General features: G+C 39.9%; 1 protein-coding gene across 1 annotated transcript in view; it reads right to left on the reverse strand.

Annotated features, from left to right (window-relative positions):
* Nucleotides 1–19,078, reverse strand: part of LOC126297969 (histone-lysine N-methyltransferase trithorax-like) — a 118,992-nt gene that overhangs the window by 18,287 nt on the left and 81,627 nt on the right. The window contains exons 8-10 of the mRNA XM_049989285.1: nt 15,716–19,005; nt 14,806–15,589; nt 9,793–10,105 (exon numbers count right to left, since the gene is read on the reverse strand). Of these exons, the coding sequence (XP_049845242.1) occupies nt 9,793–10,105; nt 14,806–15,589; nt 15,716–19,005 (4,387 nt within the window). The remainder of the gene's footprint in view (nt 1–9,792; nt 10,106–14,805; nt 15,590–15,715; nt 19,006–19,078) is intronic.

Genomic DNA, 19,078 nt, shown 5'->3' on the forward strand with positions numbered 1-19,078 from the left:
GACTTCCGCAAAGCGTTCGATACAGTTCCCCACAGTTGTTTAATGAACAAAGTAAGAGCATATGAACTATCAAACCAATTGTGTGATTGGATTGAAGAGTTCCTAGATAACAGAACGCAGCGTGCCATTCTCAATGGAGAGAAGTCTTCTTAAGTGTGAATGATTTCAGGTGTGCTGCAGGGGAGTGTCATAGGACCGTTGCTATTCATAATATACATAAATGACCTTGTGGATGACATCAGAAGTCCACTGAGGCTTTTTGCAGATGATGCTGTGGTGTATCGAGAGGTTGTAACAATTGGAAATTGTACTGAAATGCAGGAGGATCTGCAGTGAATCGACGCATGGTGCAGAGAATGGCAATTGAATCTCAATGTAGACAAGTGTAATGTGCTGCGAATACATAGAAAGATAGATCCCTTATCATTTAGCTACAAACTAGGTGGTCAGCAACTGGAAGGAGTTAATTCCATAAATTATCTGGGAGTAGGCAATAGGAGTGATTTAAAATGGAATTATCATATAAAGTTGACCTTCGGTAAAGCAGAAGCCAGACTGAGATTCATTGGAACAGTCCTAAGGAAATGCCATCAGAAAAAAAAGGAAGTAGGTTACAGAATGCTTGTTTGCCCACTGCTTGAATACTGCTCAGCAGTGTGGGATCCGTACCAGATAGGGTTGATAGAAGAGATAGAGAAGATCCAACAGAGAGCAGCGCGCTACATTACTGGATCATTTAGTAATCGCAAAAGCCTTACGGATATGATAGATAAACTCCAGTGGAAGAATGTGCACGAGAGATGCTCAGTAGCTCGGTATGGGCTTTTCTTGGAGTTTTGAGAACATACCTTTGCCGAGGAGTCAAGCAGTATATTGCTCCCTCCTACATATATCTCATGAAGAGACAATGAGGATAAAATCAGAGAGATTAGAGCCACACAGAGGCATACCGACAATCCTTCTTTCCACGAACAATACGAGAGTGGAATAGAAGGGAGAACTGATAGAGGTACTCAGGGTACCCTCCACCACACACTGTCAGGTGGCTTGCACAGTATGGATGTAGATGTAGACAAATGTGTGCCTTGAATGCAGCTAAACTTTGCTATCGGAACACTGAACAAAACGTCTTTCATGCAGCCCCACAGCCAGAAGCCACAAGGATTAACATCAGGTGATTGAGATGGCCAGGCTGTATGGCAATGGTGGCTAATAATTCTAGCATTTCCGAAACGGCACTTCAGCATCTGCTTTACTGGATTTGCAATGTGTGGAGGTGCACCATCTTGCATAAAAATAATCTCATCCACACATGACTTTATTTCCCAATATACTGTCTGTATTATTAAGCAATAACGGATATATGTAATGCCACAACTCTAGAAAGACAGAGGGAAGGTGAAGAGGCTACTGGTGTTCTCTAGTTGATAGCTCTTCTTTTATTAGTGAAAACTAGTTCTTAAAAAATAATCATAATCATGAAGAACTGTGTTGTGAAAGTTATCACTCCACACTGCCCAAAACAATCAATCTTCTGAGAAATGTAGCGCACAATCTACAAACACAAATTTGGGAATCTTTAAAATTCTGTTTGAGTATGGTAAGTGTCATATAGATCAAGTGATGCCGATGGATTTTGTACGGATAGCATCAGAGGGTACGCCTAAGTGTCAACCAAACAGTAGTGTATGGAATGCCGGTGTGATGTGCGACTGCACGAGTGCTGACTTCCCTGTGCATAGATGAACCCGCTACAGTCTCCATTTCTTCCTGAACTGTCTCAGCAGCATTACGCCTTGTGCCACTGTGGGGTCTATCATCTAGACAACCCGTGACTTCGAACTACGAAATCATTCTCGCCACAGCTGCATTTGTCAACAGACCTGTACCCATTCGAATCCCCTTCCTATGGCGATAGGATCGTAACGCTGAACTAGCACATTCCCCATTCTGATAATACAGCTTCACTAAAAGTGTCTTTTCAGGTAACGTCAACATGCTGAGACTACTGGTGCATCTGATTCTCTCTCTCATTACAGCTCCTTTTATACGAGGGTCGGTCAAAAAGTAATGCCTCCCATTTTTTTTCTACTTAAAAAAATTAAGTTAAGTGAAAAATTTGAATTTGGCGCCATTCCTCAAACCTTCTTCTGCAATCCACTGCAGTAGTAACTTTCTGTGTCAACAGGTGGCAGCACAGCAGAAGTTTGTAAGATGGCCGACATCGATGTTCGTTTGAGACAGCGTTGTGTGATTGAATTCTTGAATGTAGAAGGTGAAACGCCCATACGCATTCATGAAAGACTGAAGAAGGTGTATGGTGTTGTGACAGTGGATGTCAGCACTGTTAGACGATGGGTTCGTCGTTGTAAGGAAGCTGAAGGGCAAACACCGTTGACTGACGAAAAGCGGAGCGGCAGGCCGGTGAGTGCAGTGACTCCACACGACATTCAGCAAGTTGATGACGTCATTCGTGGTGACCGTCGGGTGACTGCAGATGAAGTGTGTCGCATTATTTCTCTTAGTAAAGGCAGTGTGATCACGATTATTAAACAATTGGGGTACTCAAAAGTTTGTGCACGGTGGGTTCCAAGAATGTTAACCGATCAGAATAAAGAGGCAAGGAAAACAATAGCCTCCAAACACTTGCAGCGCTTCCGTTTGGAGGGAGATGAGTTTCTGAAAAAAATTGTAACCGGGGACGAAACATGGGTGCATTTTTTTGAACCCGAATCAAAGAGGCAGTCAATGGAGTGGTGTCACACAAGCTCGCCGAGGAAGCAAAAATTCAAAACTGTGCGATCGGCAGGGAAAGTTATGGCAACAGTTTTCTGGGATACAGAGGGTGTGATTCTGGTTGATTTTTTGGAGCAGGGATGCACAATAAATTCTGTTCAATACGTCACAACCCTCAAAAAACTTAAAGCACGTCTTCAGCGAGTTCGCCCAACAAAATCAATGGCAGATGTTCTTCTTTTGCATGACAATGCAAGACCACACACCAGTCGTCACACCTTTGACGAGATTGTCAAAATTGGATGGGAAGTTTTGCCTCATCCCCCATACAGCCCTGACCTGGCACCATCAGACTTCCATCTGTTCGGGCCACTAAAAGAAGCTCATCGTGGGATTCATTTTGAAGATGAGGAGGCCGTCAAAACATCCGTGTGTCAATGGCTTAGGAAGCAGAGCTGTGATTTTTACCGTGCTGGGATACATGCCCTTGTTCAAAGATGGACCAAAACTGTAGAGATGGGCGGAGATTACATTGAAAAATGACAAAATGATCCTCAATGTTGTGGTTTTCAACCTATGTAATTGCATTTAAATTTCCTGACAATTAAACGTAGAAAAAAAAATAGGAGGCATTACTTTTTGACTGACCCTCGTACATGATTGTCATGTGCAGTCACTGACGTTTTGCTGTCCAGCGCCATCTGTTGAACATTTTGTGAACTTTTTTTTGTTCTAATAAAACCCCATGTCATTCCAAGCATGTGTATCAATTTTTACCTCTCTATCTACATTATTCTGTGGTTTATTAAGTTTCCAAATTTACACTGACTTTTTGATCACCCGGTTTATATATGTGTGCTGACAATAGCTTTATGTATCTACCTGTTGCCTGAGAGGGAGCCATCACTTGAAACTGGTAGCAGTAGATAAAATGTAACATGCAGCTCTGGTAGGTCATTATTATATTAGTATGCATTTAATATTAAATTATTATTTTGTTTTCTTTCTTGTATTTGAAATTCTTTGGGAAGACCTCCATTTTGCAGATACCAGTAATGCTCATTCTCATTCTCAAACATTGTAATTTGGCTCCTTTATCATTCTGTTATTGTTTTCAGCCAAATCTAATGATAAATCATTAATATCATATGCAGTTAATAGCAGGTAGGATCAACATGTCAACACTGTTACAGACATATACCACAATGTTGGTATCAACTACACAATCACATTAAGAAAAGGCTGAAATATTGCAGTTCTTGGGATCTGTCAGATACAGTTATCACCAATATGCAGGCAAAGGATTTTGAAGGAACATTACATGCTCTCAATAATTTTTTTTTTTTTTTTTTGTCATCAGTCTACTGTGCTAACCCCTTCATCTCAGAGTAGCACTTGCAACCTACGTCCTCAATTATTTGCTTGACGTATTCCAATCTCTGTCTTCATCTACAGTTTTTGCCCTCTACAGCTCCCTCTAATACCATGGAAGTCATTCCCTCATGTCTTAGCAGATGTCCTATCATCCTGTCCCTTCTCCTTATCAGTGTTTTCCACATATTCCTTTCCTCTCCGATTCTGCGTAGAACCTCCTCATTCCTTACCTTATCAGTCCACCTAATTATCAACATTCGTCTATAGCACCACATCTCAAATGCTTCGATTCTCTTCTGTTCCGGTTTTCCCACAGTCCATATTTCACTACCATACAATGCTGTACTCCAGACGTACATCCTCAGCAATTTCTTCCTCAAATTAAGGCCGGTATTTGATATTAGTAGACTTCTCTTGGCCAGAAATGCCTTTTTTGCCATAGCGAGTCTGCTTTTGATGTCCTCCTTGCTCCGTCCGTCATTGGTTATTTTACTGCCTAGGTAGCAGAATTCCTTAACTTCATTGACTTCGTGACCATCAATCCTGATGTTAAGTTTCTCGCTGTTCTCATTTCTACTACTTCTCATTACATTCATCTTTCTCCGATTTACTCTCAAACCATACTGTGTACTCATTAGACTGTTCATTCCGTTCAGCAGATCATTTAATTCTTCTTCACTTTCACTCAGGATAGCAATGTCATCAGCGAATCGTATCATTGATATCCTTTCACCTTATATTTTAATTCCACCCCTGAACCTTTCTTTTATTTCCATCATTGCTTCCTCGATGTACAGATTGAAGAGTAGGGGCAAAAGGCTACAACCTTGTCTTATGCCCTTCTTAATACGAGCACTTCGTTCTTGATCGTCCACTCTTATTATTCCCTCTTGGTTGTTGTACATATTGTATATGACCCATCTCTCCCTATAGCTTATCCCTACTTTTTTCAGAATCTCGAACAGCTTGCACCATTTTATATTGTTGAACGCTTTTTCCAGGTCGACAAATCCTAGGAACGTGTCTTGATTTTTCTTTAGCCTTGCTTCCATTATTAGCAGTAACGTCAGAATTGCCTCTCTCGTGCCTTTACTTTTCCTAAAGCCAAACTGATCGTCACCTAGCGCATTCTCAATTTACTATTCCATTCTTCTGTATATTATTCTTGTAAGCAGCTTTGATGCATGAGCTGTTAAGCTGATTGTGCAATAATTCTCGCACTTGTCAGCTCTTGCCGTCTTTGGAATTGTGTGGATGATGCTTTTCCGAAAGTCAGATGGTATGTCACCAGACTCATATATTCCACACACCAACATGAATAGTCGTTTTGTTGCCACTTCCCCTAATGATTTTAGAAATTCTGATGGAATGTTATCTATCCCTTCTGCCTTATCTGACCGTAAGTCCTCTAAAGCTCTTTTAAATTCCTATTCTAATACTGGATCCCCTATCTCTTCTAAATCGACTTCTGTTTCTTCTTCTATCACATCAGACAAATCTTCACCCTCAAAGAGGCTTTCAATGTATTCTTTCCACCTATCTGCTCTCTCCTCTGCATTTAACAGTGGAATTCCCATTGCACTCTTAATGTTACCACCGTTGCTTTTGTTTTGACTTTCCTGTATGCTGAGTCTGTCCTTCCAACAATCATATCTTTTTCGATGTCTTCACATTTTTCCTGCAGCCATTTCATCATAGCTTCCCTGCACTTCCTATTTATTTCATTCCTCAGCGACTTGTATTTCTGTATTCCTGATTTTCCCAGAACATGTTTGTACTTCCTCCTTTCATCAATCAACTGAAGTATTTCTTCTGTTACCCATGGTTTCTTCGCAGCTACCTTCTTTGTACCTATGTTTTCCTTCCCAACTTCTGTGATGGCCCTTTTTAGAGATGTCCATTCCTCTTCAACTGTGTTGCCTATTGCGCTATTCCTTATTGCTGTATCTATAGAATTAGAGAACTTCAAACGTATCTCGTCATTCCTTAGAATGTCTTGAACTTCAGCCTACTCTTCATCACTACTATATTGTGATCTGAGTCTGTATCTGCTCCTGGGTACGCCTTACAATCCAGTATCTGATTTTGGAATCTCTGTCTGACCATGATGTAATCTAATTGAAATCTTCCCATATCTCCCGGCCTTTTCCAAGTATACCTCCTCCTCTTGTGATTCTTGAACAGGGTATTCGCTATTACTAGCTGAAACTTGTTACAGAACTCAATTAGTCTTTCTCCTCTTTCATTCCTTGTCCCAAGCCCATATTCTCCTGTAACCTCTTCTTCTACTTCTTCCCCTACAACTGCATTCCAGTCACCCATGACTATTAGATTTTTGTCCCCCTTTACATACTTCATTACCCTTTCAATATCCTCACACACTTTCTCTATCTGTTCATCTTCAGCTTGCGATGTCGGCATGTATACCTGAACTATCGTTGTCGGTGTTGGTCTGCTGTCGATTCTGATTAGAACAACCCGGTCACTGAACTGTTCACAGTAACACACTCTCTGCCCTACCTTCCTATTCATAATGAATCCTACACCTGTTATACCATTTTCTGCTGCTGTTGCTATTACCTAATAATCATCTGACCAGAAATCCTTGTCTTCCTTGAACTTCACTTCACTGACCCCTACTATATCTAGATTGAGCCTTTGCATTTCCCTTTTCAGATTTTCTAGTTTCCCTACCACGTTCAAGCTTCTGACATTTCACGCCCCGACTCGTAGAACATTACCCTTTCATTGATTATTCAATCTTTTTCTCATGGTAACCTCCCCCTTTGCAGTCCTCTCCCAGAGATCCGAATGGGGGACTATTCCGGAATCTTTTGCCAATGGAGAGATCATCATGACACTTCTTCAACTACAGGCCACATGTCCCGTGGATACACGTTACGTGTCTTTAATGCAGTGGTTTCCATTGCCTTCTGCATCCTCATGTCATTGATCATTGCTGATTCTTCCGCCTTTAGGGGCAATTTCCCACCCCTAGGACAAGAGAGTGCCCTGAACCTCTATCCGCTCCTCCGCCCTCTTTGACAAGGCCGTTGGCAGAATGAGGCTGACTTCATATGCCGGAAATCTTTGGCCGCCAATGCTGATTATTTATCAAAATTTAGGCAGTGGCAGGGATCGAACCCAGGACCAAAGACATTTAGATTATGAATCAAAGACCTAAGCTAGTTGTGTGTTATATGGCACTTTTTTAAATCTTTGACGATTTTTGGGTACCCTCTTTTTTAGTTCGGTTCCGTGTAAAAACAAGCTTCATGAAATTGGGGGTCATCAGGAAAACGGGACAGGCACCAGGGGCCAGGGCCTTCAAAATAAGGGGGGGGGGGGGAATACCATTAACTTCATGATAAATTCATCAATTGCCTAAATGTAGGTAGATTGCTTACTTCAATTTCCTTAATTTTCCTTCACTGGTATAGGTCAGATGACATGAGGGGTCAGCGATTTCAAAACAGGTAGAGACAGGGCAGATTGACTCAAGTCGTTTTACGAACCAACCCGGTCCATCTCCTTAGTTTAAACTTTTGAGCAAGAGTAACAGTCATTAGCAAGTGCAATATCTTTTTAATTTGTTTACAGCATGTTATATGTCTACTTGTGTATTCCTCACTTCAAATAACTGGAAGTGAACTGACATCTGCCAAACAACTGTTTTTCTCTGCAATTAGGGCATATGTAAATTAACTGTGCATCTTAGGCCACACTAGTAGTGCAGGAAGTGATTTATTGGGAAAAACAACACACTGTGATACAAAAGGTGGAAAACTTCATATCAAAATTGGAAACTTTGCATCAACAATGGAAGAACCTACAAGAGTATCCTGGAGGATTGTCAGAAGCTCACAAGCAAACAGGAAAAAGATTATGCTAATACTTCAACAATCATTGCTATTGAAAAAGATAGTGAGTTATTGATCAATAAACAGTTGAATGAGATAAGATCTTCTGAGTTAGCAGAGGCAGTCATGAAGAGCTGAGGGTGAAGTGCATATGCACTGTGTGTCTATGTGCTTATAATTCAAATTTTAGACGTAAATATATTTGAATTAAGAGAACTGGAAAACCCATTCGTGTGTAGTTTTAGAATTAACTGTGATTTCATTTGTCAAAGCACCATCTCGAGGAGTATCTTATAATTCTTCAGGGGTTAACCATTATTGAAAATGGATGACAAAGCTGTTTAATGCTTGAAAATGTTCGTGTGACATAAGCTATTTGATTTATGACCACAAGAAGAGATGTTTATTGCTTGAAAATGTTTGTGTGACAGAAGCAATTTGATTTACGACCACAAGAAGAGAATGAAATTTGTGATTTTGTATTTTCCTTATCGCAGTGTATGTTGAAGCATGGTTCTAAGCCACTTCTGAGGCCAAAACACTGTATTTACTTTTCAGTATGCTCTAATACTTTATACATGTCAAGCTTTCTTGTAGGTTTATAAAAACTGAAAAATCATTCATGGTACCTGTCTCCTGTTCAGTTTCTATTAAACAGAGGTGCGACAAATCCACCTAACCACGATGATGGATCTCCATTAAAATCTAAATGTTAAAGATGGAGCTTGCTCTCTGACGTACATAGGGATTCGTAAAGAACTAAAATGCATACAGCTGATTGAATTTCATTAAAAAAAAAGTACAAATGAGAATAGATCAACATCCATAAAATATCCACAATGGCAATGTGTGCCTGTTGAGGACTCAACACTTCCGCTACTCGTTGAGTTGTTTCCTTTACTCCTCAATTATTTACGTTCTGTCAGAGCTTTAAATACCACATTTAGGAATTATTCAATAGCCACCACAACTAGGTCTAGATAGAGCCACTGGTTTCTCTTGACAAAAAACTACTTAGTCAATCCAAGAGCATCACAAAGATGTTCAATAAACTCTGTTGGGTGACCCTACGAATGTGTCTCACTTTTGAAACTTTAGTAGTCTACATTACAATATGAATAATTAATTCTATTACCTTGTGGAAGATGGGTATTACTTAATTAACTAGACAGTAAAATAAGGAAATTTGGGCTTGTAAAGAGGGGGCATCAAAAATTAAATAATGGAGTATCCAGGATACAGTAATGACAATATTATGAAAAGGATAGTTGCTACTCACCATTATAGTGTTACAGCATATAGCGCAATATGGTGAGTAGCAACTATCCTTTTGATTACAAGGGTATCAAAAACTGTTATTCTCGTAAACTATCTATGAATTGAATAATAGGTGGAGAAATGATTCTGGTACACCACATACCCCCATCCCCTTTATACAATGCATGCTGCCCACTGGTGTAAATATGTAAATGTTAAGTCCTTTTGTCACACACATACCATCAATACATTCAACCATCTCCTCATTTTTACCTATACCTCTCATAAGAGGAGGAAGGGGTGGAGGGGAGGGGAAGACAAAATTAAAAATAGAAAATTAAGAAATCAGTTCTTGACGTTAACATCCAATGCCTGTTTCAGCGAATAGTTGCAAGTAAGTTTATTTGTTGGAAATAATAGATCTCTTACCATTATTTGACCACAAGTACGACAATATCAAAATGTTAGCTGTATTAAATGATACATAGAAATAAAAAGGTTTTATAATAATCAATATGTATTGTTTACAAAGATATAATAAATGAAACTAGAAAACTTTACTTACATCACAGGAATGATTGATGAACCTTGCTGCATTGCCACGCATAGTAGCATCCACCACTAACTGATCATCAATTCTAAACATGTAGCAACCAATGCCTTTTGATTCATACAATTTCTCCCTCTTCTCTGTAAGAGTTGAACGAATGACTTCACCTGCATACTCTATAACCATCTCACCAGATTCAATATCTCTCAGACAAAACAGTCCTCTTCCATGAATATGCGACTGGTAAACACCAACAGCTTTGTTTGGATTTGCTCGTTTCAAATTCCGGAAACGCATAGCCATTGGCAGGTTGGAGCTCGTTGCACGCCTGAAATTAAAGATATTTCAATACTCAAAAATGAAACTGTATTATGATAACATCATGTTAAAATTACAAAGTCCTGGTGTGGGCTAAATGAAAACAATCATATCCCCTTCGTTTTTGTATCCAACACTCAACTCAAGAGTACCCCATACTGAATCCTTTAACACAGAATCTAATCATCATAAAGGAAGAAAATGCAGAAAGGTTGTACAGAACAGTGGATGATTTTCAAGATACAAAATCTAAACTGTGAATTAACTTTGCCTACAATTTTAATGCAATGTGTAAATACAAATAAGCAAAGTAGCTCACTGTTACCACACAATCTATCATTCTGGGAATGTCTATTACTTTTTGGCACTTCTTCCAGCAATAAGTGCACTCTAACTGCTATCCTTTATTTCAAAGTTTAACGCAACATGTTTCTGCAACATTCAAATAATAATTCACTATTTCAGTTATTTTATTACACATTACATTTACACATACTGTCTGGCAGGAATATTCTATGACATCTTAAAATACCAATTAACTTTCTACCATGAATCAAAGAGCACATGAAAATATAAAAACCATGTAATGCAAAGCATAGTGTTGCCCCTATCAGAACAGAAGTTAATAAGAAAGAACACAATAATAATAATTCAAAGGGTAATAAAATATTTTTTGAAAGAAGAAGAAGAAAAAGAAGGAAGACAGAGTAAAACAGTTGCATTCCACCTCTAAGAATAAGTATATCCAGATTAAGCAGTAATACCAGTCTCAGAAAGATGATTCCCATGTTTGAAGAAGGGATTAAACCACTCCATGCATATCTGCATATCTCAGAAGAATTTTTTTTTTTTTTTAACTGTTGTAACTTTTACTCATCCCTGCTGTGACAAAGTTGGACACACTTGAGATTTTCAGTCTTTGTCAGTGCACCCTTTGGATGCTGTGCTCAAACAAATACTGACTGGATAAAAACATATTTCAGTAGCTACGGTCATTGAGGGCAAAGATTCTGTATCTGTTTCACTCTTTTGACATCCTGATGTGTCATCTCTACTCATTGCAGCTATCACAGTTCCAAGTAGGAGCATGTAGTGCTCTATGGCGGACTGAAGAGAGATGTGATTACATACACACTTGCTTCTTCACACAAGTATTATATAGTGCATAATTATCGGAAATATACCATGGTTGGACAAAAATATGGAAACACAAAGAGAAATGCACACTTGAACACAAATGCAGTTACCAATCAAGCCTTCAGGTTTTGCTGTTATATTTGACCATGAACAGCACTTGTGCAATGTTCTCAATGCATTGCAATGGTCAGTCATTTACAGAACAGTGTACTTTGTAGTTGTGAGTGCATTATTTCACAGCTAAGTGAATTCAAACATGGGAAAATTGTTGGTGCTAGTATGGTGGATGATTCTGTAACCAGGTACCTGAAATGTCTCACATTTCGAGAGTCGCCATATAGAAGATTTATACCACACATAATGAAAGTGGAAAATCATCATCTGCTAAGTCAAAATGCAGACAGAAGTGTGTGCTGAGTGATTGTGACAGGCATCCACTGAAGAGAATTGTGACGGAAAATAAGGGAACAACCCATGCAAAGTGCTGCAGAACTGAATGTCACACTCATCAACCGTATCAGAACCAAAACAAAATGAAAGGAGTTCCATAGTGACGCAAATGGATGTAACAGGAAAATGTGGTGCTGAAGCTGTAAAGCAAAAGAAGAAAGTCATTTGGTTGTATGAGTCTTGCTTCACACTGTTTCTAACTTCTAACTGAGTTTATATCCCAAAAGTGAAACATGGCAGAGGTTCGGTGATGATTTGAGCAGCCATATTGTGGTACTGCATGGCCCATGTGGGTAATCTACAAGCTCACATTACTCCCAAGGATTGCATGTCCATCCCATGGAACAATGGTTGTTCCTCAATGGTGTTGCTGTGTCCCAAGTTGGCAGCATCCCTTTTTACACAGCTTGCATCATCCAGGACTGGTTTTGTAAACATGAGGACGAATTGTCACATCTCCCCTGTCAACAAGTCACCCGATTTCAATATTATCAAGCATATATGCTCTAGCTCAATAAGTCTGGGGCTCCAAAACACCTGGTATCCTTACTAAGAGGTCTTTATAGTAGCCATACTGCAACCATAAAAGTAGATGGTGAATACTCGAAATTTTTCGATGTGACCAACAGCGTCAGATAAGGTTGCATACTGTCACTTCAGCTCTACAATATCTATGCAGCGAGTGTAACCAGGAGAGTGCTGGATGGCTGGGATGTTGGGATTTCAATTGGCAGCAGAAAAATTTATGCTTTGCAGATGATACTACACTCATAGCAGGACGTGAGGAAGAACTTGGTAATCAGGAGTGAGAGATATTAGTCTAAACCTTGACCTAGAGATAAACATGGGAGAAAAGAAGAAGAAGAAGAAGAAGAAGAATGGTTATAAATCACCAAGGCATCGATCAAAACCAACTTACGGGATGCTTAAGGAATCTGGAGATAGTGAGTGATTATGTATACCTAGGCATTCTGATCAGTTTCCAAAGGAAAGTGTGATAAAAAGATAAGAAGACAAATCATTCTTGGCAGAGCCGCAATGGTCAAACTCACTAAGATATGGCAGAATCAGGCAATATCCAAGACAATGAAGATGTGCTTGGTAGAAGCATTGGTGTTTCCTGTATTCTTATACAGATGGAAGATCTGGACTGTGAAAGGTAGTGATAAGAACCGCATTGATGCCTTCGAGATGTGGTGTTGACGGAAAATGCTACATGTATTGTGGACACAAAAAAGAACAAAATAATAGAAGAATTTAAAATCACAAGAAGGTTATCTTCTCGTCTCAGCCAAAGATACCTTCAGTTCCTTGGGTACATCTTCAGAAGGAAAGAGGATAATTTAGAGAAGACCAACGTGCAGGGAAAAATTGACAGCATGAGATCACGTGGGAGAGCAGCGAACAGATGGTTGGATCAAGCGAAGAAGATTACCAGCCTGCCACTTCACATGATATTAAGAAAGGCCAAAGATTGCTGTGAAAGGACACATCTGTCTAAAGTTTCAACTACATAAGAATGAATGAGCAAATGAGGTCACGACACTCAACAATGAGTAAAAACTAATGATGAATGGGCTAAAAAAAGCCATTCTTGGCAGTTTTTTTTCCAATGTATGTCAACGTTTTCCTCAGTTTGTAATCTATTGGAAAGCAGTAGGGGAATGAAATTTTATATTCTAAGTTATTATGTGCAAATTTCAAGCTTATTCCATAATTACATCCAGAGATATAAAAAGCAAAAATTCATATTTCTCCACAAGTGTCCTTTTTCCCCCCAACTTACTTTGCTTCACATTATCCACACAAAAACTGATCAAAAATTTGTGTTATTATTTTGCTTAAGAGAGTGCAAAAAGTTGTACAAGGTGGCCAAGTTTTTGTTTCTTTCAAGTTGCTGGAGACTATGCATCAAAACTGCCAAACAGTCAGGGATACTCTGTTGAAAGCAGTGCTATGGGGTCAAATAAATGACTATATCTCTGCCAGTATTATATTAGCAAAAGTGTGTTCATTGGGAACATGTGTGAATGTTCACACAAAAATTTCAGCTAAATCAGTGATGTTCATGAGTGAACTACTTCCAAAATTGACCACTTGTCATGGAATGGCCCAAAGAGAAAAGTCAAGTTTCACAGTTTCTTTTATGTACTTATCACATCTAAGCCGCTGTGAATGTGATGACTATTTGCATCCTTATGAATGGAAATAAGTATTCTGCATTGCTTCAAAATGAACTAAATTTTCCATATCTGCAGTTTATAGAGAAAACAAGAAACGGATCATAGTATAACAAGAGAGTGTTCACAGTTTCTCTGCACAGGCTTTCTTACACACCAACACACATCTGTAAAGCCCACAGTGTTTTTATCCCAGTGGTACTTGTTAGGTCTCAATTCAATTTTCATTTTTTTTCCCTTTTCTGTACCAGATGCACTGTTTGCTCATGCTATGTTACAATAATAGAGAGGTTATTGTATCATAACTGTCAAAATTATTTCTATATTAGTGCTTAATAGAAGTAGTTGTTTTACAGTGTATGTGATGAACCCCCCCCCCCCCCCTCAACACCCCCTCCCCCCCCCCCCCCAATTTAACAGCAGATGATATCATGAAATTATAAATTGGTTAGATAGAATAGATTAATAAAGTCACACTTAGTTACTATTACAGCATATTTGTAATAAATAGAATTTAAACATTGGAAAGAGTAAAGATAGCCTCTTACCAGATAACCAAGCCACATACAGACGACTGAACATACACCTCAGTTCTTGGGCATGTCACCTTCAATGCTAGTGAGTGAGTGTGTGTGTGTGTGTGTGTGTGTGTGTGTGTGTGTGTGTGTGTGTGTGAGAGAGAGAGAGAGAGAGAGAGAGAGAGAGAGAGAGAGAGAGAGAGGGGGGGGGAGGGGAGGGGGTGTCTTGGTCCAAATGGATGACCCCCCCTTCTTTTTTTCTTATTGGTGCCTCCGTTATTGCTCAGAACTTTATACAGTGAGTTGTTATTTTTACTCTTTCTGTTGTTTTTATTCCACCTAGGAACAATGGATTTTTTCAATACCATATTACTACTTAAGTAATTACATAAAAGCATGACACTACAATATACCACAAAACCTACCTGTTACTCATTAACTTGCTGTCATTTTGTTGAACAAATTTCGGAGGATTCCTGTGGCTGGAGGCCAGCCAACTGAACATGTCATAAGGTCTTCGAGATTTAAAAGGTTCAGTTCTAATGCATCCACTTTTATTAGGAGGTGGCAAAGTGTCCAAGTCATCCTCTGGTCGTAATGTCCGTTGTTTGTGGTAACGAGGTTTGTATTTTACACATCGACCAACTCCTGGTAATTGTTCAACGAGATATCTAACAGCATTATGCTTCAAGCCGAGAATCTGTAAACTTTTCTGCGTCAAACTAAATGAATTCAGTGGTAGTGGTGGCATTTTGTTCACAATTCGAGCATTCTGAACAGCGTCAAACACTTTCTGCCATGCCTCACTAAACGATTTTGAAGTGCAACAAAAACCATCTTGAGAACAGATTTCATACATAATATAAGATGATTTTTCTTCAGAATTTTCTCCATTACAGTATACTAGAGACGTGTCCCTACTGTCATCACCACCATTATCATCCTCGTCACCGCTATCATCTTCATTCTCATCCTCGTCACCTTCGTCACAATCATTGTCACCATTTTCTTCCTCTTCCTCCTCGTCGTCATCTTTACAACATTCAGTATCGTCATCCTCTTCATCATTGTAACCGGTAGTACCAGTGTCATCGACATTCTTTTCAGTAGTCAAATCACGTATATCTGGCCTACTGTCTTTCTCAATACTGCCACAAATATTACAGTCACTTGGAGGTCCAAATCCGCTATAAGCATCACCAGCATTATCTTCATCACTGACATCCATACAGTTGCCGCTGTTATTGGTAGCACTTCTGCCACCGCCACCACCACTGCTGCCGCCGCCGCCGCCACTATCACCACCGCCGCCGCCGCCGCCGCCGCCACAGCTACTGCCATCACAGTCATCTTTTGTCAATGAAGATGCTGCTCTTTCTTTTTCAGTGTCACTGCTATATACAGACACATCAGAATTTACTTGTGGAACAGTGTTGCATGTGAAAAAGGATTTCCTCTCTTCTGGACAATTTTTCTGAGTGTACAGCCGTGCCACATTCTGTTCATCATATTGTGGGCTGCTGACAGAAGTGTTACATTCTGATGAAGGTGTTCTTTTTGGAAAACGGTCCAAGCTGATTCCAGAGGTACACTCTACATCCTCCTCCTCCTTATCTCTGTTCACAAGTACAGCTTCTGCAAAGGTATCACTTTCTGTGACATCAACATACTTAACATTCTGCAGTTTCAAAATACGGCTTTCATCATTTGTTAGAGATGTACTGAACTTTCCCTGCTTTTGCAAAATAGGTTTTGATGAAGACAATTTGTCAGATAAATTACTAGCTTTAACTTTGATATTATTATGTCTGTTTACAACTGTTTTCGAGGGTGGGATTGCGTCAGTAATGTGTAACACTGACCTGCCGTTCCCTTCTTTATCTGGCTCTTCAACTGAATTATCATTAACTGGACTGGTTTGTCTAGTAGCCAATCTTTTGTATTTTCCATGTGACAGTGTTTCCCTCCTGCAGGGAGATTCTGTTACTTTGTGTCCAGGGAGTCTACTGATGACTGTAGGTGCTGATGTATTGAACGTGGACATATCATTATTGCAAAGTTGATCTTTAGAGGAAGGATTGTGGTTATAGCTAATTGCTTGATTCAGCAAATTAGCAATACATTTTGGTTCATTATATTCTGTGCTAACTTCTAGACTGTGGTCAGGTTCTCTATCGATTACCCACAATTCACTAGGATTATTTGTCAGATGTGCTGGAATATCCGAAGATTTTTGATTCAAACTGAGAGCCCCGTCTTCCATTACTACATGCGTCAGCACTTGTCCTACTATTGCTGCCTCACAGCGCTTCTTACATGCACAACAAACATCAAATGCATAGCAATACACGCATGAACAGCAAATCTGGTTTTTCTTTCTTGTTGACACTGATCCTGCACGCTTTGTAAGGATAGTGGTATTAGATTGCAGACATGTGCAGAATATCTGATGTCCACTGTTTTCAGACAGCTGCTGCTCTGCTTGGATAAGGCAGTCCTCACGGTCAGACTGTGACTTGCCTGAACATTTGTCACAAGCATTTCTGATAGGTGACGCAGGAGGACTCGTGTTAACACCACTGGTCACACACCTAGGTGTTATAATCCTTGCCATTTCAAAACGTGTGTGGACACCAAGTCTAGGATTCATGATCTTTGTTTTATCATAGGGCGTGTTGACACCAGTGCTTACGCGCCTGGGTGTCATTATCTTTGGAAATTCAGAATCGATCGGAAATTTAGATTCAGCGTTACCAAAGTTGCTCACACGTCTGGGTGTCATTATCTTCGGAAATTCAGAATCATCGTTAACAAAGTTGCTCACATGTCTGGGCGTCATGATCTTCGGAAAGTCAGAATCGGCGTTAGAAAACTTGCTCACACATCTAGGTGTAATGATCTTCGGAAATTCAGAATCGTTCGGAAATTCAGAAACGGCGTTACCGAAGTTGGTCACACGTCTAGGTGTAATGATCTTCGGAAATTCAGAATTTGTGCTAACACATCTTGGTGTCATGATCTTTGGAAATTCAGGTTTTGTGCTAGCACATCTCGGTGTCATTATCTTTGGATATTCAGGTTTTTTATCATTTGACATATCAAAGGATGTGTTCACACCAGTGCTCACACATTTAGGTGTTATGATCTTTGGAAATTCAGGATTTATGCTAACACTACTGCCCACACATCTAGGTGCCATGATCTTTGGAAATTCATGATCTGTGCTCACACATCTAGGTGCCATGATCTTTGGAAATTCATGATCTGTGCTAACACTACTGCCCACACAGCTAGGTGCCATGATCTTTGGAAATTCATGATCTGTGCTAACACTACTGCTCACACGTCTGGGCGTCATGACCTTTGGAAATTCATGATCTGTGCTAGCACTACTGCTCACACGTCTAGGTGTCATGATCTTTGGAAATTCATGATCTGTGCCAACACTACTGCTCACACGTCTAGGCATCATGATCTTTGGAAATTCAGAATTCTGGCTACCATTATTGCTCACGCATCTGGGTGTCATGACCTTTGACATTTCAAAATACATATGCCCACCACTGTTCACACACCTAGGAGTCTCAACACTAGACATTTCAGGGGCCACATCAACACTGGTGCTCGCACATTTGGGTGTCACAATCTTTGTCACTTCAGGGATTGTTCGCCTGCGATTCTCACTTCTCATAACTGTCTTTAACGTAACTGATGTACACGTGCTAGATGATTCAGGGTACTGAACAGCTTGATCTTCTGTGCACACTTGTTGAACTGGCAAGAAAGAGTGATCATACGAAGGCACTTGCATGCTGACAGTCGAAGGTGGGCAGTTTACATACTCTGTATTTCTAACAGGAGAATTTGAAATAGGAGTTTGTTGGTTAATAATAAGGTAACTTGGCTGGACTTCCACAACAGGTTCTAATGTTAATTCAATTACAGATCCTAATTTGCTAGCCTGAAACACTTGTGTCGTAGTTGCCGAAAAACTGCTACTCGCAGCAACCACACCGGGTAGAGCAGCAGAGACAAGTTGGCTTGAAGACATAACTGTATTACTGACTACTGTCTCGTAATTTGAAATATACATAGGCTGTCCAGCTAAATGCATTCCTCCTGGCTGTGTCCCATACATGTCTAAAGATGGCGTACAACCAATCATTGTCTGCTCTGCAGAAACACAATGAACCGCATTTTGCTGTGTGGGAGGAAGTACTGTCCCAAGAAATGCAGAATGTGGAGCTGGTGACTGTACAGGTGAGTTCTGAGGTGGTGCAGCAGAGCACTCAACACTTTCACTCCGCACAGACAAATCTGTGGCATCAGTCTCTCCCAGAACACTTTCACCTACATTACAACAAGATTCAGTTGTATCAAACTGCTGCTTTTTGGTGCATTCTTCCTCACTAGAGCGTGTATTTTCTGAATCACTTTCACTTGTCGAAAGCATAAAATCATTGCAGCATGTTGACAAATGGCGCTCAAAACTTTTCTTTGTCCTGTAGGTACAGCGACACTGAGAGCAGCACACTGACTCTTCTTCAGTATCATATGTCTTGCACCAACTCTTTCCGTGCGCCTGGCTTGAGATAGAGCTACAGTTACAAACAGCTCCAAAATTACTTCCAGAATTAAAATCTGAACTGCAACGTTGACATTGGCCGCAACTTCTCAGTGATGAGGAACTTGCTTCGT

The sequence above is a fragment of the Schistocerca gregaria genome, chromosome X (genome assembly GCF_023897955.1).
Source record: "Schistocerca gregaria isolate iqSchGreg1 chromosome X, iqSchGreg1.2, whole genome shotgun sequence".
NCBI lineage: Eukaryota > Metazoa > Arthropoda > Insecta > Orthoptera > Acrididae > Schistocerca > Schistocerca gregaria.